This window comes from Drosophila albomicans, chromosome 2R, assembly GCF_009650485.2.
Source record: "Drosophila albomicans strain 15112-1751.03 chromosome 2R, ASM965048v2, whole genome shotgun sequence".
In the NCBI taxonomy this organism is placed as follows: Eukaryota; Metazoa; Arthropoda; class Insecta; order Diptera; family Drosophilidae; genus Drosophila; species Drosophila albomicans.
Genome location: NC_047631.2, coordinates 28576768 through 28599797, shown reverse-complemented (window position 1 = coordinate 28599797; position 23030 = coordinate 28576768). Strand labels below are relative to the sequence as shown.

General features: G+C 41.3%; 3 protein-coding genes across 3 annotated transcripts; 2 read left to right on the top strand and 1 right to left on the bottom strand.

The window, feature by feature from the left end:
- Positions 1-138: 138 nt before the first annotated feature.
- Positions 139-2170, top strand: LOC117576107 (putative uncharacterized protein DDB_G0290989). Its single transcript, XM_034260665.2, has one exon. The coding sequence runs from the start codon at positions 311-313 to the stop codon at positions 1715-1717; it is 1407 nt and encodes a 468-aa protein (XP_034116556.1). The 5' UTR covers positions 139-310; the 3' UTR covers positions 1718-2170.
- A 2235-nt stretch (positions 2171-4405) lies between these two features.
- On the top strand, positions 4406-5804 carry LOC117576343 (uncharacterized). The gene is made up of 3 exons (XM_052008057.1): positions 4406-4548; positions 4617-4847; positions 4906-5804. Exons 1-3 carry the CDS (start codon positions 4531-4533, stop codon positions 5680-5682), a joined length of 1026 nt encoding a protein of 341 aa, XP_051864017.1. The 5' UTR covers positions 4406-4530; the 3' UTR covers positions 5683-5804.
- A 2035-nt stretch (positions 5805-7839) lies between these two features.
- On the bottom strand, positions 7840-9317 carry LOC117576147 (pupal cuticle protein Edg-78E). The gene is made up of 3 exons (XM_034260714.2): positions 9104-9317; positions 8789-9036; positions 7840-8730 (listed from the first exon to the last, which is right to left on the bottom strand). Exons 1-3 carry the CDS (start codon positions 9113-9115, stop codon positions 8274-8276), a joined length of 717 nt encoding a protein of 238 aa, XP_034116605.1. The 5' UTR covers positions 9116-9317; the 3' UTR covers positions 7840-8273.
- Between the last annotated feature and the right edge of the window lie 13713 nt (positions 9318-23030).

Here is a 23030-nt window from a genome sequence, read left to right as displayed (position 1 = left end):
ACCTTAAACGGAAACTCGTCGTCGCAGTCGACGTCGCTGTCACAGCGAACGTCGCAGCTTCCAATAAATTTATACTTCAAATGTTTTCAAGTTGTGTTTATTTTGTTTTTTTTTTTTTGCGCAAGAATTGCAAATTAGTTGAGCTCGCTTCGCCGCCAACTTGAACGCCTACAACGCTTTATGGCGACGACGACGACGACGACGACGTTGACTGCGACATCGACAGCGACTTCAACCTGAAATCGATTCGGTTTTTGTGTTCTTGTTCAACAGTCGCCGTCGGATATCGCAGTTGATCGGTCACGCCACGATGCTCAATGGAAAGTTCTACACAGGGCTGCCGCCCAAAATGGTGGAGCGTCAGAGTGGCAACGGTATGAATCGCCAGGAGTCGCATTTCTTTTGGCCCGACGACACGCGTGTCGACAGCGCCGTGGAGACGCGTGTCAAGCGTCGAGGCAGTCTCGAAGCTGGCCCAGCTCCACTCCAAACACAGCGACAATCCGACAATCCAGATGTGAACACACGCCAAATGTTTCACAAGGAGTTTGCCAAGTCATCGATACAGTTCTACGACAACTTGCAACCGAACAGCGGCAGCAATCAAACGCGTTTGCAGCGCATGCGTCGCGAGGTGACGCCAAAGCTGACGGATGTGGAGCCAGACAAACGTCAGTTGCTGCCACATAAGAACGTGGAGCAGGAGGATCCGAGTGCAGCACGACGCAAGCAAGCCTACAGCTCGAAGATACAGTTCTACGATTACGTCAACGTCAACGAAGGCGACGCCATGCCAAACAACAACAGACGTCCCAAAATGGACATGAACAACAAGCGTGAAGTGGAGCTCAACTCGAAGAACAGTCCCAAGCTGCAGGTGAAGCATAATATGCGGCATCTGAGCGTGGAGCGTGAACAGCAGCTGCCACGCATGGTCACCAAGAAGCCCCTGAATGATGGACCAAACTGGGAGCGAGAGCAATATGTGGAGCAATCGATGAGACGAGCTCCGGTGATGCTGCCCAAGAAAATACTGAAGCAACAGCGTCAGCAGCAGCCTTGGATTGAGGATTACGAGGAGGACTACATAGACAATGGCATGCGGCAGCTGCAATTGCGCAGTCCGGCGCCGTTGAAGAAGCATGTTACCTACAACGAGGAGGCCGACGAGTATGCCTACTATGATGAGGCAGCCACCGAGGGCCGACAGCTGAGGCAGTCGCTGTCTCAGCCAAATATGCGCACAGGAAGTGGCCGACAGCAGCAACAGCAGCGCGGTCCATATGTGGAAACTGGTCGCGATACAAAATCATTAAACAACTATAATCAAAAGAGTCATAATAATTATAAAAACAATAGCAACAACAACAACGATTACAACAACGAGCTAAGCTTGCGCTCGCCACGGAAAATGTTGCCAAAATTGCCAGAGCTGGAAACATCAGCGACTAGAACAACACAGCGAAGTCGCCGCTTTGATGACACACTGCCAACAACAACATCAGCAGCAGCAACAACAGTTGCCCCCGCAGAGGTGTCAATGCTGGAGCAGCTGCCATCTCCCTCTGACCCACGCAAGCACCTGCGCAGCAGCCTCTGCTTCAACGGCGACGCTTTGGTTGTCGATGTGGGTGCCGCAGCGCCGTCGACGTCGGCAGTGGCGTTGGCGCGTCGCAGCTCTGCTGGGCAACGCGTCAGCGTCGGGCTGCCAGACTGAAGTCGTTATTTGTGCTTTGTTTATTTGTTATTTGATATTTTTCCAAGTGTAACTGTGTGTGTTTGTTGATTGAATGCAACTCAATGCTGAGCTGCTGCTGTCGTGCAAGCTTAATTGAATGCGTCAACCTGCCGCAGCGACTGCGACTGCGACGTCAACAGCAACATCATCAACATCATCTACAACGACTTCACCCACAATCGCACAGCCAAATCGATGGCATATAAATAATTTAAGCAGCATGCTAATGATCTTGCCTAATATGCCAGGCAAACAAAAAAAAAAAAAGATTATGATAATCACACATTGTTGTTTGCCAGCCAAAATGTATTAATTTAGTTTCATAATTGAGCTAAAAACAAACGAACTAACTTAGAATACACATAACTATCTGTATGCTAAGCATTTATTGTGCACAACTAAACTAATAAATAAAATGTGTATCTGTAAAAATTTACATTTCTTTTTGGTTTTATGGTCGCAGCAATCAAAGAAAAGTAGAGCAAAACTTGAAGCAAATAAATCTTGGAGCAGGTGATTAAATATTTAATGACTTGGCATTTTGCATATTTGAAAAACTTGCCTAAACGGTTTATATAAATAGGTTTAAAATTAAATGAATTTTAAAGTTGATTTTTTCTTTAAAAGAATTTACTCCGGAAATGAAAAATATAATTAAAGCTTTACTACATTTTGATAGAGCTGCCCACTTTGTTGATTTTAATTTATTATTGTTTACAACTGAAAGTAGAAATTATAAATGCTTTTATAAAAAGTATAATTGACAATAGTAAGTAATACGAAGGTGTGAACAATAATAAATAGTAATCAATTATTTGGAAAGCTGCATAAAAATGTCGCATTAGTCAGACTGTCTTTTTGCCCACTCAACAATTTAATGTAATAAACAATAAATAAATTTGCAATTTGTAATTATAGTCGAAAGCAAGCGATAATCAATTTGCTAATACAACTTATTGTAAAAGGGAAATAATCAAATCTAAAAAAAAAGCAACTTAATCGACGCTGAGCTTAAGGCAGTCAGGGAATTCCCCAGGCTATATTTCCCCTTTTATCTTCAACACAGGCTAAACTGTAAAGCCTTTCACCAAAATTTCCATTTCACTAAAATTGCGTTGACTGAACTTGTATTGTTGTTTTATAAATACATTGTTAACGGAACTTACAAACTCGCTTACCTCTCAGCTGCGGCCAGATTGTCTTTTGCAGTGTGTTTTTTCACAAGGAAAACGGAAATTATGACAATCGAGTGTGCTGGCTGCCACAAGATATGTTGCATGTAAAAATAGCCAGCTAACTAACAATTGTCACGCTCTCTGAACTTGAGCTTGAGCTTGACCTTGCTTGCGAAAATTGGGAATGGAAATGGAAATGGGAAAAAGAGGGAAAAATGAAAAATGCACAGCACAACAAATACGAGTATGGTTAGCAATTAATTGGCACAAATTGAACAATTATGCATGCATATATGCGGGCATTAGTCGTCAATCAAAGTGATCATTAAATTGCAGATATTTAATTAGGGGACGGCGTTTAATTGCAGCCAAGTTGGGAGATACCAGAGCGAGATAGTCTGATCATAGGTGGCCAAACAGAAAAAATTACATACAGGATAAGCGGCTGCAACGGAAAACACATTGATCAAATAGTGCGTGATAAAATGTTATGTAATTGTTGTTTAAAATACACACACACACATAGCAAATGACCACAACCAATTTCTATTTCCATTTCCACCGCCGAGACAAGAAAAAAACAAGACAAAATAATGAAAATAACATCGACGACAACTTTTCCGCATTGCAACTGACATCGACGGTGACTCCAACTTCGATTCGCTGACTTGGAATCTGAGCGTGATTGTGAACCGCATCCTGGCCATAGAAAGTAGTCCAAGCATGCGCACCAAAAGGCCAAGACATGTGCCAAGCTGGAAGTAGCTGGCATTTCCTGGCTTCCAAACTGAACCTGAACTTCAGTCCAGCCAACTAACTGCCAACTACCAACTGTTGACTGTTTGGCCACCAAAAAAAAGTGCAAGTGGATGCCATCAACTTTTATTGGGTAACAGCCACAGCAACATCTTCAGCCAAAGAAAAAAGTGAGAAACGAGTTGCCAGCTTACTAGCTGTAAACTGCTTAAAGAGATCTAACAGTTAGATACAGACATAAAGTCATGCCTCCCTCCCTCTGTGTGTGTGTTTGTTGGCGGCCACAGCTAATCGTCTTTCCACCTCCGCCAACAAAGTTGCCAGTTGGCAAGCTAACTAACAAATGGTAATGGTTATTTGCAATTACAGCCATAAACAACATTTTATTTATGCCGCGTGCTCCATTTCCTATACCATGGATATGCAAATGATGCGGCTTCAAGTGCTCCAACTGTTGTTGCTTTTGGGGCCTCTGTTTCCTCCAACAACAACAACAACAACTAACGCAGAGTGGCAAGCAGCCAGCAAAGTAGCCAAGTCTATGCGTTAAACTTGTAATGTGAGTGCGCCTCAACACTTGCCAGATTTCAATCGCTGCTCTTGTGCTCTTCGTTCAGTAGTCAGTCGTCTTTGGCAGAGTTGCAAAACGTGTTGCGCCAGCAGCGTCGTCGTCGTCTTTGGCCACCAAGAGAAGGAAGGAAGTTGGCATAAAACTGTTGCGTCTATTGCTCAAACTTTCAGTTTCTTTCGAGCCACACACACAGAAAGTTCATAACGGATTCGGTAATAACGCGAGTGACTGCAAGTGATTGCGAGTGAAGTTCACAAATTAAATAAAACCCCTAAAACTCTATACACAAAATGCGGTGCTGTTTGAATGTAAGCGTTCAATCGCATATCGAATACTTGAGTGATATTCTCTAAAATTGTTCTCAATTCAATTGCAGCTCTTAGCGGCTGCTTTGCTGCTCAGTTCGGTCACGTCGGGTTTGAGGCCACCCAGATCTTATTCTCGTCGCAGTTTCTACAGTTCGGTTGGTCCACCTGGCCCGGTACGCTTAACGCCACCAGCTAGTGGACTGCCGAGCTATGGCAGCGATCTGCTAACCAATGAAAGCAACCGACGCGATGTGGCAAAGAAGTACCCCAAGAAGACACACTATAGACCCTTCTCAGTGGTCAGTTGTAGAAGTAATAAGCTAACCAAAATATATCATAACTTTTTGACATTTTTAGGAGGACGATGACTTTTCCAGCGAACGCTATTCGGGAGAGTATACGGGTGACGCACCTCATGACAGTCGTGAGTACACAATTGGCACCCAGATACGTGTCCAGCATCCCATCACGGTGCCCAAGAAGGCCAGCTCTAGCTCCACATACTCCAAGCCGCATAAGTATCCTTCACCTACTCCTTACAAGAGCAGCGGTCGTCCAATCTATGATGACTCTGGCGAAGATCATGCTCTCGAGCCGCCAAAGTCGAAAGGTTCGAAGTGGACACCAGCATCGTACGAATCGGAGGCAGATCCATTCCATTTGGTACCGCCACCTAAGGCAACGGCTGCCTCGAGCCACGCTTACAGAGTGTTTGAGCCCGATCACGAGGAGTACGATGTGCCCACGCGGCCCAAGAGTCACGACCGTTATAAGAGCGTTGCGTCCAAGAAACAGATCGAAGCTTTTCTAGAAGATCAGCAAGAACTGCTGGACGAAGCTATCAAACTGCAGCTGATCAACAATCCCAAACTACAAAAGTATTTGAAGCACGATTCGCATGAGGTGCGACCCGATCTAGACATTGAAGACTTTGAGACATTCCCGCCAGTCTTTGCGGGTGGTCCTGGGCCACAGCACAACAGCTTCATTGTCGATCATCCGCCACCGTCAGTAATTAAGGGCAGATCACGCAGACGCCCGCCAGGCATTAAGCCGAAGCGTTCCCCAAAGTCCAAGCGCATTATTAAGCCCAAACGAAAGTACAGATCAACAGCACTGGTCATTAATGTGTGAGCATTCGTGGTGCATTTAAGTGTTAGTTTGCTAATGCTTACTTATTTAACTAACTCTAAAATAGTTGTGTATTTTAAATTGTATAGACTTTTTTATGTAAATATAGTAAATCCTTTATTCTATATTTTTCAGTTACTTTTCAGAGAATATTGCGAAAACAAATTTCGTATATTTTGTTAGATTTCAATTTGAAGTTAATAGTTGTTGTCTCCGCTAGTTTTCAATCTGGCAGCACAAATTTGCTGGCGCCATCTATTGCCCAGCTGCTCAGCAACTCAGTAGTGCTCACTGTGACAGTTGCTAGCCAACAACAGATGGCGCTAATTATACAAAGCAAGTCAATTCCGTCCATGGACATAGACTACGTTATTAAACTTGGAAATCATTATAAGATATGCTGAGATATATAGCAGAGGTAAATCCGATTCCTTCTCCCTCAAATGTGCATATTTCATAAAATATACAGTAAAAAGAAAATTAAGCTGATTAACTTAAAAAATCTAAATTGGAAATAACTCTATGGACTTAATATTGTATTTATAAGTATGTTTACAATTTCTGCGCCTTGAACTTAGGCAACGTTTATTGTGTTATCGCACCCTTAAAAATTGACTCAAGAAGCTATCCGGCGAACGTAATAAATGTTAAGTGGATTCATCCCTTTTCCCCTTATTGAAAAATCCACTTTGTATAATCTACTTGTGTTAAGCGTTTTTAATTTCAGCATAAAGTTTTTTCTATTCCATAATCTTCTAAGTTTATTGCCTCTAATCGCAATCTTCTAACTTGATTGTATTTTTTTCCACTTTAGATTCGGTTTAAAAATATTGGCATACATTTAATTTTATTTAATTCAAAGTCAATGTTGTCGTACAGAATGTATTTATAGATCTGGGTATAAGAATGAACTTTTATGAGCATGACACCTGTTTGAATGGGCGGCACTCAATCACAGACAATCCCAAATGTGGTCACAACAAATTCTTAGCTTTTACCTCTTTCGCAAATTGTGATCGAAAATCCGCAATTGAGCAAGCCAAACGATTGCCAATAACAACAACACAACTGGGTGTAAAAGCAAAAGCGAAAAAGCAAGAAAAAAATGATTTTCTTAATTGACTGAACAATTTCAACAGCAACACGAGTCGAAACACGAGTCCATCGAGCTGGAGTCGGAGGCTGACCTTGAAAGCAGCAAAACGAATACAAAGCCGAACCCCATAAGAATGTGCGCAAGAGAAGTGGAAAGTAAGCGCTAAAGTCGACTTAAACTTGGCTCAACTCAACAACACCTGTTTGACGTAGAGGGGAAAACTGTGGGGTGCAGAAAGACGGGGGAAAGAGGGCAACCCAGCTGGGGTAGCGAGTTGCAATTCGACATGGCAAATCGATGGGGCAGATAATTGAGCAAACACGCAGAGAACTCAAAATATTAGCGCATAATTAATGAAACAGCAAAGTTACAATCAAACAATTGAAGCGTGACAAATCCGAAATTGAACATGGATTATTGCAGAATGAATACATTGAGTATTCGCGATCGCAATGTGAATAGCGTTCCGGTTCAGCCCACACGCCAGACAGCAAATTTTGTTCGGTTCTTTAGTGTTAAAGTTGTGGGTGTTTGATTTAGGGAGATAGATACTTGATTTCATTTTCATTTTCAATTGGAATTCAGTTAGTCTTTTATTTTACATTTTTGCACAATTGCCGCAAACCAGTTTCGTATCTTTCCTTGTTTGTTACATAGAATTGAACTGGATCCCCAACAACCCGAAAACTTGTTTGAGTGTTTTTTCTTATTCAACACTTAAGCAGATTGAAAGTTGGTTGTGCAATATGCATTGGGGGCGTTTCCCGGGCAAGGTGTTTAGACAAATCTGTTCAAAATTAAATTATTCGCCAAACACACCCAAACTTGTTTTGTTGCAACCAAGAAGCAGGAGAAGCAGCGAGGCAAAAAATAAAGTGAAAGAAAGATAATAATTTGATGTTGTTTTTGTTGTTGGGGATACGTCTGAATATTTTCGTATATTCGCTTAAAAGTCTATACAAAAAATTGTGCATATACAGTTAACAGCTAAATGTTACAATATTTTTTTTTGTTATTGCGTATACGTCCCGTGGCCCGTGGTGGATTGAAAGACATATGCAGAGTTCATTTTGTTTCGTTTAAACGTCTTCAACCGCACACACTTACAAGTTTATTGGTTTCGCTTCACAATAGGAGAGTAGAATGGGATTTAACAGCATTTGAGGAAGTATTATATATAAATTACAAACAAAAACTGTGTACTCCATTATACATAACACATATATAGTTAGTTAGTAGGAGATTACGATACGATTTTTTGTTGCAACAGTTTTCTTTCTTTCTTTTCTTATACATATCACAAGAGAGTTTTGATGAAGTCAAGAACTGCGATAGAACAGTGAAAAAAGTGAAAGAAAATGCATAAAGTGAGATGCAGAAGAAATGTGAAACAGAGTGAGAGAGAAGAATAGTGAGAAGAAAGAGAAAAGAGAGTGAAAGAGTGTTAAATTACAAAAATAGAAACAAGCTCAATCTATTTGGTTCTCTCTCCAACCGCTTAGACCTTGTTGAAGGAGTAGGTGAAGCCATCAGGCGTGCGGTTCAGCGACAGCTTGCCGGGTGGCGAGAAACGATGAGGATTGGGCGTGGTTGTGGTGTAATAGTTGGGCTGCTGTTGTGGCTGATACTGTGGCTGCTGGTAACTCTGTTGCTGGGGTGCAGGCTGATATTGTGGCGCCGGAGCGGGACGATACTGAGGCTGAGGAGCGGGCTGCTGATACGACTGCTGCTGCTGGCCGAACGAGGGATCGTTGTAGCGAGGATCGTAGGAGCCATCATCACCGTAATCATTGCTGCGGAACGAGGACTGTGGCTGTGCGGGAGCCTGATATTGCTGTTGTGGCTGATACTGTTGCTGTGGCTGGTACTGCGACTGTGGCTGATAACCGGAGGTGGGCACGGGCTGTGGTGGAGCTGGAGGAGCCACTGGCAAATGGTCACCCGATGCTTGGAATCTAGAGAATATAAGATTGATTAATGCAAGTCGGTTTATCACATTCTCGGTCAACTTACCCATTCTTGCCTGCCGTGTAGGAGATGGTGCGACGTTCGCCTGAGGGATCCACATAGCTGTAGCTGCCATGACGCGTGCCATCGGCATCTGTCTCCTCTTTGAAGTTAATGCCATCCTCTTGTGTGTAGGCGGCACCAAATTTGCCATCGCCCGACAAATAACGCTGCTCACTGATAATGGCCGCCGTCTTGGGATCCTGATGATAATTCTGGCCAGCAGCCAAGGTTGCCAGCAGTGTCAATGCGAGCTGCATTCAAAATTCAAATTCAGTAAATCAAAAACACACACTATATAGAGGGGGAGAGAACACTCACAAAGCGCAACATTTTGTTTAAGAGATATCCTTGAAAAGCGACTACGTAAACTGCGCACTCGAGAATCACACGCGATTGAAGCCTTTACGATGGAAGTCCGTCAGCAAGGAATTTAATTGCGGATTGAAGGGGGGGTAGACAAATAGACGACGATTTTGCACCAGTTGAGTGCCAGACCGACGGCAATGGGTTTTGTAAGTGAACTGCCTTCCGCAATGGTGCCGCCCAAGCTTTTATAGTGCCACAAAACGCAAAGCTGGGAAAACCTTGGAACAACAAACGCGACGCGACGCTGCGACGCGGGCTTGGGCTAAAACTCATGGCCCGCCTATGCGGTAGCTGGCCAACTTGTTGCTGCTCTTGTTACTCTTGTTGTTGTAATTGCGGCTTTTGCCTGTGTTGGTATTATTAACAGTAACAATAACAAGAATTGAGCTAAGTGCTCTAGTAAGTCAACTTGGTTGTTGTTGTTGCTGCCTTGCCACAGTTGCTGCTGCTGCTGGTTGCTCTGACAGCAAGCTGTTTTACCAGTTTTGCGCTCTTTCGCTTTTTAGCGGTTACTTTTGCTTTCTATGCTAGGGGAGCTGCAACTATTTTTTAATTATTTTTACATTTAACTTAAAATCTCTCATGTGCTTTGCAGTCCCATAAATCCATATCAATTCGATTTGACCAATTGATCTCCATCCCTCTCATGATGTTCTTCTCTCTTCAGCGCTTTGCATGATGCAATATGCATTTTATTTGGCCAACAAAACTTGTTTCACCAATCCAAGCATACAATCAAAATTGCACATGACCAAACCCAAAAACAAAACCAAAAAAAAAAAAAAAACTGACGCTGTCAAACAATCAAAACAAATTTAAGGTGATTTTCTTAATTCGATAATCCATTGGAATAGTTTATGCGCTAATTTGCGTATTTCATTTCATAATAGTATTCTTATATTCAATAAATAGCCAATAATAATTATATTATGTATTTATTGATGCTAATTGAAATCATATCATTTCTTACCTTAAATTATTGAAAATTATGTATACAATTAACTAAAATTATAATATAATATAACGAAATAAGAGCTATGGCATTGAAATCTTAGGGAAGAAAAATATTGATATTAATCTAGAACTTGAAAAATAACTGAATTATATACAAAATTGTGTTTAGGAATAATGCAAAGAGGAATGAATAAATGTACGAAGAATATTTGAGAACTTTAAAAAATAAATTAATTAATATCCTCATAAAAAGAATTTGTTTTAAGTATGTATACCAAGAAAATTGGAAAACTTTTTAAAATAAATTAATTAATATGCTCTTAAAATAGTAAGTTATTTGTATGATTATTTATGTAGATATTTATTAATATGTGTGTAAAAGAAAATGAATTTTTTTATAAATACATTTTTTGGTTAATACTTATAATTTTCTACATTTTAGTGAATTGCCCAAGACGATGATAAAGTGAATTTTTATTGGTTTTGCGCCTAGAGTATTGCGAGCCTTCAATAATTGCAGAGCAGAACGATTGGAATATTTGACGAGCTGGAAAACGGATAAAGATTAAGAAATTCGCGATAAGTTGCAACAAGCGCGGGTGTATTTTGTTGTTGTTGCTGTTGCTGTTGTAGTTTGAAGTTGCACACTCGCTTTTAACTGCTAAGTAAGCATTATAAATAGGCATTAACCGTCTCAAATGCTGATTTATATCACGAGCAGTTCTGTGGTGTGGTCAGCGGTTGGCAACAGCAACAGAACAGTTAATAAATATATTGCTGTAAGTGTTGTAGTTGTTGTTGCTGTTGTTGTTGGTGTAATGTCTTTGACTTGTTGACTTTGCGCTTGGCTTCAATAATTTATTGTGTTTGAAATGCCGTCAGTAAAAGGCATTGTTTGAGCTGTATTATGGCCAACAGCTGGTTGCATGGCTTGTATTGGTTGTTTGTTGCTGTTGTTGCTGATGTTATTGCTGTTGGTATTGCTGTGGTGCATTTGGAGCGCCCACCCACGCCAGCCTCAGCCCCAAGCCCAAACGCAAGTCTTTCAGCCATGCATCGCTCACATTTTCGCATTTGCATAATTTATGGCCAACGGCATTCGAGTGGTTCGAATTGAGGTCTCTGTGGCGACACGTGCACACCTATGCGACGTGTGTGTGTGTGTGCGTGTGTTTGTGTGTTGGAACAAGATCTAGTGCTTATGGTGTTAATTGCAAGATCTAAACGATTTTCCACATTTTAATGAGCAATCGCTTAGCATACGCACTCTGGAAAACCATTTGACTGACACAAAGCAGCCGCATGTTGTCGACAAATTTTCAAGTACAAAACACAAAACACATTCATCATATTTACAGCATTGCGACAAAAGGATTTGCCCTTTTGCAAGTCGTCATCGTCATCGTCGACACCATCATCATCATCATCGTAGTTGTTATTGTCATTAGTGTGACCAGAAACAGCAGAAACAGTGCACGCCCTCTCACAGCGGGGCAACCCAAGTGTGTGAGTGTGTTGCAAATAAGGAGGAGAGGGGAGGGGCACGAAAAGTGGCAGCAACAACAAGTCCAGGAAATTAAATCAGTTGACAAACAACAACAACAGCGGGGAGAAACAGCAGCAAATGGCGTTGATGAAGAAGGCTAGAAAACGGCATTTCAACATTTTTTCTGTTCATTTGGATTAGCTTGAGGGTGCAGCACACATACACTACTATGCTATGTATGTGTGTGTGTAATTGGGAGGGTTGTTGTGGCCCTTGTGATCAAAACTATTGCAAAGTTCTTTCGAGCTGCCTTTTTGATTTCGAGGCGTTTGCCTGATGTGCCGATGTGACGATACTGGCACCCTGTCCAATCTCTCTCCTTCTCCCTCTCAATCTCAATCTGACTCTCCGTCTCTTTCTCTCTGTCTTTCTGTCGCTAAAACTCATCTCGATGGATTTGGATTTGCCTCGTTGTTGTTTTTATTGTGCGCAAGGCAAAAAGGCTTTTATTTTGATGCTTTCACTTCTGGCGAGTTAATCACAATGATAATGAGGGTTGCGGGTTACAGCAGGGGTTGAGGGGTTGCTCAGTCCGTTCTGTATATGTTTTTGTGTGTCGCATACAAATTGCATGCAAAACTCACAAAACTACAGCATATCATCTCTGTTAATTTTGCGTTGTCTCTCAATTATTTCAGCTGCCACCCTGGAAAAAACAAAACAAAATAAAGGGAAGCAACCTTTTGCTAGACAATTGCGATTATTTGTAATTTAAGATGCAGTCGAGCGTTCGACTTCGAACTTCGACTTGGCATTGTCTGCTCTCTGCTCTACATACGCCATATATGTACTTTTGATGTACCTTCGACATACACACATTTCACTTTACGAAGGTTAACAATCTATTCTAAACGCTTATCAGCGCCATATGATCGCCCAGAAGTCAAAACTGAAACTCGCTAAACTTGTTGAGAAATACGATATAGCAAAGAATATCGAAGAGTGAGTTTTTGCGTTCCGGTAAGCCCCAGAGATATTCACAGGATTCAGAGAGAGGACAGCAAGAGATGGTGATGAGTGATTTGATAGCCAAACTCAACGCTGACTCATGAATGACCCGACAGCGATTTTACTCTAAAAGTCAGACAGTTTTCAATCATTTGTAATTTGAGAACTGCTTTGCGATTAGGGCATGTAGCGTTAATTGCGCATCTGCCAATAATTTCTGTACAGAACTAGAACCGAACTGAACTACAAAATGGGGTTTCTATTACATTGCGATTTAAATTCCATTTAACTTTGCTTTTGTCTGCAGCTTAGACGCAAACGCAATTGCCGCAACGTGGCTTTAAGTGTCACTGGACCAGTTTTTTCTTTTTATTTTTTTGCAGTTCCCACTTCAGTTTTGTCCCCTTCCCCACCGCCAAGTAGTCTAAGGCAGAGACAGACACACACAATATCAAGGTCAATAACGTCAGCCCGATGGAATTGCGTTCGAGACAAGTGCGTGCGCGTTTGGGCCGGGCCAAAACTCGACTAGACCTGGCTCAGAAACGGGTTTAACTGGCGCATGCGTAGCGGTTTATTGCACTGCAGACTTCCGCATAAAAAAAAAAACGACAGTGTGGAAAAATTGCAAGCGGAAAACTGGAAACTGCAAGTCTGAGATTTGCTTTGTTTTTGTGCTGGCTGGCATCCTCAGGCAGGCAAATTATCCTCTTGGCCTTGACTGTTGACTGCTGCTGCAATTTCGAAAGTTGTTTGACAGCCCCAAATTGACAACCTTGAGACGTGTATTGAACTCCTTGCATGCAGATCAAGCCGCAAGATATCAAGACCAGAAGACTTGTTCAATTTAAGTGGCAACTATTACAATACTTGCTCTCGCAATTAAAAGACTTTGATTTGGCTAACAAGCGAATTGAATGACAACTGTTTTTGTTCGTTTTGTTTTTTTTTTTTGTGGGTCATCGCTGAAAGGTCAACGATGTGAATCATTAATTAAAGTCACATTACATACATTAATTACCCAAGCTGACAAAATTCGATTAAAAAAATGTTATGTTATAATTTCCATGTTGCTTTGAATATAATCACAATTTCAATGTCAGCCGATTGAGTCTCCGCTGTGACGTGCCACAAACAAGTGAACTATTAATTGCAACAACAACGACGACAACGGCGACAAATGGCCAATAAATGCGAGTAATTGTACACCATTGTAGGTTGGTCTCTCTCTGTCTTGTTTATTGTGTATAAAAATATATTGTGTGTGTGTTTACCGGACCTGCTGCAATCATTGAAACGAAGTCAAAGTGCAAGAATTTGACAGGCAGTAACAACAACAACAACAACAACAGCAATAATAATAATAATAATAATAAAGTGAGTGAAAAGACAAACAGACAAACACTTGAACCAGTTCCAAAGTTTCAGTTAGTTCCGTTCGCATGACACGTCTTTTATCATATTATATACACATTCATTCACTCAACTCTTAAGTCAATTCATATTTTTTTGGACTCTTAACTCAAGTGTTTATTTCGGTACGCATTTGTTGTGTTTTTTCGTCTACCACTTTTCAGCCTTTTTCACAGGTGATTAGAGTGCCGACGGCGGGCAGCATTGCGACTGCTTAATTAGCCGGTTAGTTGGTTATTGGTAGTTGTTGTCTTAGAGACTGGTTGAAGTCGAGGAGTGCTTGTGGTACGAGTAATAATGATATGCCAATCATAATTAGCATGCTCTGCTGGACTGGGCTGCTTATTGATTTCATTTAAAGTGGCATTAGCGAAACATTTGGAAATCCAAATCCAAATCAAATTAAAATTCAATTGTTTTTTTTTCTTCTTTTCGTTTCGTACCAACAAATTGTAGCTAATTATGGCTATGGAATTTGGAGCAAAAGGTGCTGCTGTTGTTTTTTTCGGCAAGGTCTTAAAGTAGCAACCGATTTTTATTTCATCGAAAGATTTCCCATCGCAAAACTCTAATGCCAAACTGTAGCTAATCACATCCTGATTACATGAGAATGTCGCAATTCAAATTTGTTTACACAGCCTCAGCATTAGGCCTGATCTTTAGCCCGGCTGAGCAACAAATTGGGTCCAATTAACTGCAGCCGACGTAAAATCAAAAAGTAAATAAATCAACAATGCATTCTGCATTCTTCTTATATAATGTTGTGTATGTTGCGTATTCTGTTAATATTTCCTGCGCATCTCTTTGCGGCAGCCAAAACAGTTTTGACAGCCCGTCGACAGTTGGCAACAGGCAACAGGCAACAAGCAGCGTGCAACGTGCAACAATTGAACCAGCAACAACTTAACTACGAGTATGCCAAATGTTTCCCTCTTTGTTGTCAGTCTTCTTTGAGTTCGAAGACAAAAGTCTTGTGGTTGATTTTCTGTCTTTATGCCTTCGCCTCAGTAGCTGGACCAAAATTATTTGGCAATATCTTACACCATTTTGTCCGAAAAGAAAACGCATTGCATTTTCCTTTCATCAACTGGATTATTTTGGTCATTGCCATGTTCTCACATGTTTGCCCGTTTCATTGCATTCTTCTCATTGTCCGCTGTCTACGAAAATATTTACACATGCTTCGACGGGCATTGAAACACTCACACACACACACAGCCATGGACATGGACACACACACAATTAAAAGGTTTTTCGAAACTAATTGGTTTCAATTATTTCGGGTTTGCGAACACATACCAAAGACCAGATCTTTTACATACCTGTTAAGATGTTGAAAGTAATGCCAGCAGAATTTCTGCTCGCTCGTTGCTTGTTCCAAACGGCGTCTTTGGCATTGCGCGATTTTACAGCTCATTGATTTCAAGTTAATTGGCTGAGGCTACTGGGGAGATATTGAGAGCTAAGAGATGCTTGATATCTCTGAGAAAAAAGTATTTATTGAAACTGTCGACAACCTACATATGATATATGTTATTTGCTCTTTAGATTATATTATATTTCTTGAAATTGTCGAATATCTATATTATATGCCCTTATGTTAAGTGTAATTTGAAAATCTTACTCAATATTAAAAAAGCAGTTGTCCCATTAAAACATAAGTTTAAAATTCTATTTAATAAGAGTTTTTCATGCAACAGATAGTTTCATAAACCCATAGCAGGATGAATTAATGTAAACTTGATCAGTAAAGATTACTTTGCAAATGTGAATCACAAAAATTTCAAATGCGTATATAATATTTCATAGCCATAACTAAGAAAGAAATATGCCCACAAAAAGGATAAGTAAATAAAATGTATGCACATATGATATTAAGAGCAAAGAAATACTTGATAAATCCAAGGAAAAATGTGTCGTCCTATTTTTATTCCTTGTGCCCTTTAATAAATGTATGGTAAACATCGTAAGAGCTAAAATGTTGTCTGAGAGAGTATAGATTAAAAAGGTTGCATATATTACATATGCCTTTTAGTGATTAATGAAAATTACACAAGCTGAGAAGAAAGAATATTCTTTAAATAAATACATGATAAAACATGTACTGTTTATTAAAAGATAATAAATTGAATTAGGTTTCTAGCTTCGATAATTTGGAGTTTTTATACCCGCTACCCATAGGGTAGAAGGGTATTATAACTTTGTGCCGGCAGGAAATGTATGTAACAGGTAGAAGGAGGCATCTCCGACCCTATAAAGTATATATATTCTTGATCAGCGTTAACAGCCGAGACGATCTAGCCATGTCCGTCTGTCCGTCTGTGTGTCTGTGTGTCTGTCCGTCCGTCCGTATGAACACCTAGATCTCAGAGACTATAAGAGATAGAGCTATAATTTTTTTTCGACAGCATTTGTTATGTTTGCACGCAGATCAAGTTTGTTTCAAATTTTTGCCACGCCCACTTCCGCCCCCGAAAATCAAAAAAATCAAATAACAAGCGTAATTTTAAAGTTAGAGTTGCGAATTTTGGTATATATAATAATAACTATAGTAGTTATGATTCCTGAAAATTTGGTTCCGATCAGATGAAAATTGTCGAAGTTATTAAAGAAATACTTTTGTATGGGGAAACACGTCTACTTACTAGGGTTGTTGCTTTAGATGACAATCTGGTATATTGTGCCGTCTATGGTATATTTTGAATGCGGTACTATATCAATATACCAAATATACTATTTGGTATATTTTTAGTATTTTAGCAGTATATTCGGTATATTTTGAGAAAATTATCGCAAAATATATTTCTTTTATTCAAAATGGGTAGCGGGTATCTCACAGTCGAGTGCACTCGACTGTAGCTTTCTTACTTGTTTTTTTTTAATTTTTCACATTTTACCAATATATTTAAATCATTTGCATTACTTTCAAACGATTCCCAGATTGTTTTTCAACAATTCCTCTCTAATTGCAATCTATTTCTCAGTCTAATAGTTACCACATTTCCACTTTGCTTATGCTCGAAATTTCCTAATATATTTATCCAAAAAATGTGCTCAGCTCAAACCTGATGGATAAGTGCTTAAGGCAGCGAAGTTGTTTGGCATTGTTTGGCGCGTCGTTAATCTCACGCCCCATATATAGCAAACTGGCAATTAACCACAACAAAGCACAAATTATGTCATAAGTATTTTCATGTTGATGGGTTTTTCCACATTTCCATATCCAGAGCCTGAGAATTATGACAATAATGTGACAATTTACATAACAGACAAATCGAGCGGGGTTGTCGCTTCCTCCCTCCCTAAATATGGTAGAGAGGGAGAGAGAGAGAGAGACACCCCTTGAAAACGGAACCAGTACAAAGCTGAAACAGTTGCGACAGTCAGACAAAACAGTTAGACAGCGAGTCGGAGTGCCACTCATTAAAATTAAACGAGCCAACGCACAATGAGGCGCACTTTGAACCCGTTGTAGACAACTATTGAGTGCGCTACGCTTAGGAATCGCAACTAAATTAAATTCTGTAGCGCATCCTTGTTGTCTGTGTGAACTGCATGGCAATTGCTTTGCGTGAGCTTAACAGTTTTGTCAACGGTTTTCGAGTGTGATCCGAATGGTAAATAGTGACGGGTCATGGCACTTTTTTAAGCAGCTCAACTCAGTCACAGCAGCAACAGCAACATCAGCAACACGCGGCGGAAGCAGCAACATTGGACCACAGACCATGCGCATCCTTGTTTACATTTGATTGCCACCCCAAAGGGCTGCAGCCCACATGAAGCTGACAAGCCATGCCAAGTCAGTGCCACCTAACGCGATCCGTTAGATGTTCCCTCCTCTCTCTCTCTCTCTCTCGGTTTATCTGTCTCTCTGGCTGACTGTCGCCATGTTTGCTCAACTGCTAATCCCCGCAGCGGGCTGTCGCGTCGCTTGCCACAAAATGATGCAAATACATACGTGTGTCTATGTGTCGTCTATGTATTTTATGAAGTGTTCAAGGGCACTTCAGAAATTAGTTCCCATGTAAGCGTTTAAATTGCAAGAGACATAGAGAGAGAGGGGAAAATTCTCATTGCTCGCTAATCTCGCTGCTGGCGCAAATTTCGATTGTAAGCGTTTTTTTCTTTCTCTCTTTTTTTTTCTGCTGTCAACAGCAGTCAGTTAACCAGCTGTTGTTCTGGCCCTGCATCAATTGCTATGTCACACAGATCAGTCTCGATGAGAGAGAAAGTAACTCGTGGCCAAACCATTTTTTTTCTTTCTTTTTTTTTTTAGTCTAGTTTGGACCCATTTGCGGATTAGTGCACAAATCCCTTTTATTTGACAAAATGGCTGCGATAAAAAGTAGGAAATTTATTGTGGTTGTGAACATAATCATAAAATTGAAGTTGATTTTGTTGGGTTTTTGTTTTTGTGTGGCAAAAACTGACAGCTGCGCTCAAAGGTGCAACAAATTGCGAGTTGCCGCTGCACTTCAGACGCCAACAAACTCGGTCGCCAGTTTTGTGCAAAAAATTTCGCCAAGTTGGAAACAAAGTTACCGCATATAGAAAATTAATTTTAAAGTGCCTCGCTTGCTGGCACTACAAAATAATTCTCGAGCATTGTTGATCCTTTGTGGCTTACTCGCGTCGTTCAACGTAACAAAAGCTCTCGAAAATTGGTTTGCCAATATCCCAAAAAAGAATGCAACCCTTTTTGTTTCTTCGCTCGATATCCTGGGAGCGCGCAAATGCAAAACTAATAATGTGTGTGGTTGTGTGTGTGTGTTGCGACGGTTGACGGTTGTTCGAGTTGTTTCGTGTGATAAGTGGCCACTTGGGCGCTGAAGTGGCCCAGCCACGCCCAAACGTTCTCATACGCCGTGTGTGCCCACAGAAGCTTTGTCAAAGTCGATTTGTTACAATCTCAAGGGGGCAAAGCTCGTTACCGTTACCGTTACACTTCCCACTCTCCACTCTCCACTCTTTTTTCCCTGCCAACTCCCCATTCTCCTTGCCCAGTTCCAATATTTGCATTGCACTCTCGTCAATTGTCGCGCTGCTTTGGAATGCAGCCGTGCAGGGTTGCATTGCTTGTAGTAAATTACCGTTACGGCCCAGGGGTGAATCGCTTGCTTGCTTGTTATTTTGACATATGGCCCTATCGATGAGGTTCATGATGATGATGTCGTTTGTTAATGTCGCAACTCCCGAGGCCAAAAGGTGGTGCACTCCATTGCAAGCGAGGAGTTGAGCGAGAATGACGCGACTGCTTTTCACTTATTGCCGTTGTCGGTCAACTTGAGTCACAGTTCCCAGGACTTGCGTGTTGTCTCCCCGCTTTGATAATGGCTTCATCGAAAGCACGGATGCGCCATGCCATGCACCTGATGATGACCACCTGCATTGCATTGACCGGAAGTTGAAAAGTTTCAAACTTTTCCAACCCCACAAAACACGGGGGAATGGATTGGGAATGGGGACGCTTCGTGCGACAACTTAATTAAAGGCAAAACTCAACATAATAATATCAAGTAGTTGCCTATCAAATTAATAGTTTACCCGCTGCTGCTGCAGCTGTGACGCCATTTTGAGATGAGAATGAGTCCTTGTTTCTTTTTTTTTTTTTGCCGACAGATTTCCGAGAGTTACCCTAATGAACTATCTGCGCAGTCGCTTTTAACGCCTGGGGGGCCAGTGAGCGGTCGGCTTTTGTTATGATAACGATATAAAGTAGAGAGTGAAAGACAACATCAAATGTGAAAGGCAACAAATTCAATTAGGATTGCGACGTCATCACAAAATGCCTCGAGGCAGCCACATCAACAGACAGAAGCAGCATCCTGCTTCCTTTTTTCAATCCTGGCAAATGCAAACAGTTGTCTAAAGTTTCCCATACTTTGCCCCTATGCTCGGAACACACACAAAGATCTGTCGTCCTGGTGGTCCTGTTTAATCCCGCTGCTCGATAGCTTTCGTAATCTTTCATGACATGACGATCGCATAACACTTGTTAGCCGAGAAATTCAAGCGAATCTCGAGCGAATGAAACATGCGGGCAATTGCAACTTTCTTGAGGTTAAACGCAAGTTGCACTTGAGCTCGAGTGGCAACCAAGGGATATTGTTCAACATTACGGATTTGCACTCAATACTATTTTTCTCACCTCCAGGAGGTCCACTCATCAGCTGCCCTCGTTACCCTATTGTCCCTTCGCTTCGCAGTATGTAACAATAAAAAATGTAAGAAGACTGAGGATTTACGATAGACTTAGACTTGGGCCATCAAGTACTGGTGCAAGAGCATAAAAGACGCAAGCAACGATCGAGAAGATCTTTGTCGACTAAGTACTTTCAATTAGCAGACGCTTCACTGGCTTTTGATTGTCCGCCCTAAAGCAAAAGTCTGCGCCTTATTGTCACTTGGGAAACTGATCAAAATGAACTGCTGCTGATCTTGGGAAACTAAATGAAATTGATTTGCTGATCTTTGACAGCTGCTTTAATCGAATGCATTTTGCTACTAATGATCATCATTAGATCGAACCAAAAGCCAAATTATCGAGCTAAGCGGCACAAACAATGCCATTTTCTATGTAAACGAATTTTTCAAACGAAAAACTGCCATTTGCCCACTAAAGTAAGTTAAGCTGCCGAGCTGCTGCGGGTTGAGCTACCTTTCTGACTATCCTAACATAGCTATAGAGCCAGCGGCTAAGGCTTAGCATAAGCCACACAACAATTAGAATGCTTACAGAAGGAGTAAGAGTGTTAGTTTTACTTCTCTGTCTCTTTTGCTTATCTAGGCGGCAGATATAGAAAATTGATCTGGCGATAAATCGAGCTACTCAATTTACAAAAACAACCGCCGACGTCGTTTCGCTTTGACTTTTGCTAGCTGCAGTTCAGTGCAGATCTTTCTCTCGCTCTCTTTCTCTATCTGTTTCCCGTTCTCTCACACACTCTATACATTTTTCTCTTTCACTCTCTCTCAACCAAACTGACTTCAGGTACAACAATGAGCCAAACGGAAGCCGGATTTGCATCGGCTTGCTTGGCCAAGGATCAAACGGATGTTTAATATTTTGGCTTAAAGACATTCTCATTATATTTGAAAACAATAAGCAAATGGGCAAAACGCTTGCTTTGCTGCTAGAATTCTACGTTCTACGTTGTCTCTCTTCTCTCGCAGACCGCCCGGGCAGGATTTGAGCATTTAGCAAAAGGGTAATCCAGCCCATTAAAATCTATTTGCATACTCAGCGTTTTTGTTTCGCTAGGTAATTGCACGCAATGATCCACAAGGCTTCGACTTGGTCTCGGTTTCGGTTTCGACCTGTTTGCTTGGCTTAAGCTTGTGTGCTACAGAAAACCTGCCGTCGCCAGCGAGACGTGTACTTTCCACACCTGCCTGCAAGGAGGTAGAGCGAATGAGTCGCGAGGCATCTGCAAGGATGCGTCTTACGCGAATTGCGTTAATCATGGGCCTTCATTGATCAGCGGACTGTGCGGATTACTTAATCAACGAAAATCTATGAATTAAAAGTGTTACTGAAAATCCGTCACAGGATTCTGACGAAAAACCACTTGAGCTGAAGAGTTGTGCTCTCTGCTGAGCTTGGCTTAAGAGCAACACACACCCACTGACCCACAGACTAGAGACGAGACTAGATGGGACTATATGGGACTCAACGGGGCTCTACTTCTAGAGCATGGATTGATTTTGCTGTACAAGTTAGTCTCAGAAGTTCAATACACACACCCAAGTCTACAAGTTGTGCGAAATCAAAAAGTGAAAATACGTTTCATGGCGTTTTTGCAAACTGCGAAAAAAAGGGAAAATTACAAATTAAGAACTAAACAATGGCAAGGGGCAACAATGTGCAGAAAAACGTCACTGATGACAGAATGATGAGGATTAAACCAACACAGAAGGACGAAGGACGAACAACCACAATTGCAAATAGAGAGAGAGAGAGGGAGACAAATACACAGATATAGCTGTATGAAACGTCGCCTCTGAGTCTATTAAAAGTCTAAAGGCAGATAATAAAGGGCCATTAGGACTTAAAAGGGCTCAACAACCCAGCAGCAGCAGCATCAGCAGTAGAAACAACAACAAGCAGAGCAGGAACAGCATCCAAGCCGAGCCGAGTCGAGTTGAGTTGAGTTGAGTTTGCGAGTGTGTGGACCTTGGCAAAGTCGAAATGGCAGCAGCAACGAAGCATATTTAATTCTAAATCCCCGCAAGCATTGATGCTCTGGGTGCTATGGGTTAGGGTAGGTTTCCTCTACTAGATGTGTGTCAGTGGCATCAACACACACACACACACACACATATATAGACGTACTCAACCTATCTCTCTAGTGATGCATTCAACATTTCTATTTACTTTGGCCAACGCAATTTCAACAATTTTGCAGCAGCATCGGCAGCAGCCGATTGGCAACTGTGTTTTTGCCTCGCGTTTTGTTTGTTCAGCCTTGCCCATGGAACAACTCATTTTTGGCTAGCCCGGATCCATTTGCCATTGTCGTCGATAGGGTGCTCTCTCTCGCTTTTGTTAAAGGATTCAATTGTTATTTTGTCTGTCCTCGCAGCGATCCACACAACATCAACGCTCGACAAAGTCATCAAAAGTGAATTTTTGCTTTTTAACTTTTTGAATTCTCCGTAAGGGAGCGAGAGACCAGCTGAGGGACATTCGAACTGGAGCGTCCATTCTGGATTCTCGATTCATGGCAACTGCCATTCCGAATTAATCCCGACTTTGGTTTTGTTCATGCGGAAAAACTATGCTAATTTGTCGGATTCTATGTTAAATGCCAAATGCAGCATCTTTTGTTCCAGGATTTGCATAATGCATTTTGTGATTCGTCCATAGGACCAAACTGACGTTGTTCTTCATCCGTTTACAGGCGCCAAATAAAAGGTCGCCAAAAAGGTTAACTGCTATTTAAAATAAATTACGAAATGAGATATAATCAAGCTTATTTGGACTACTGCTAAAATATATAATTTCCTCTTTTAATACGA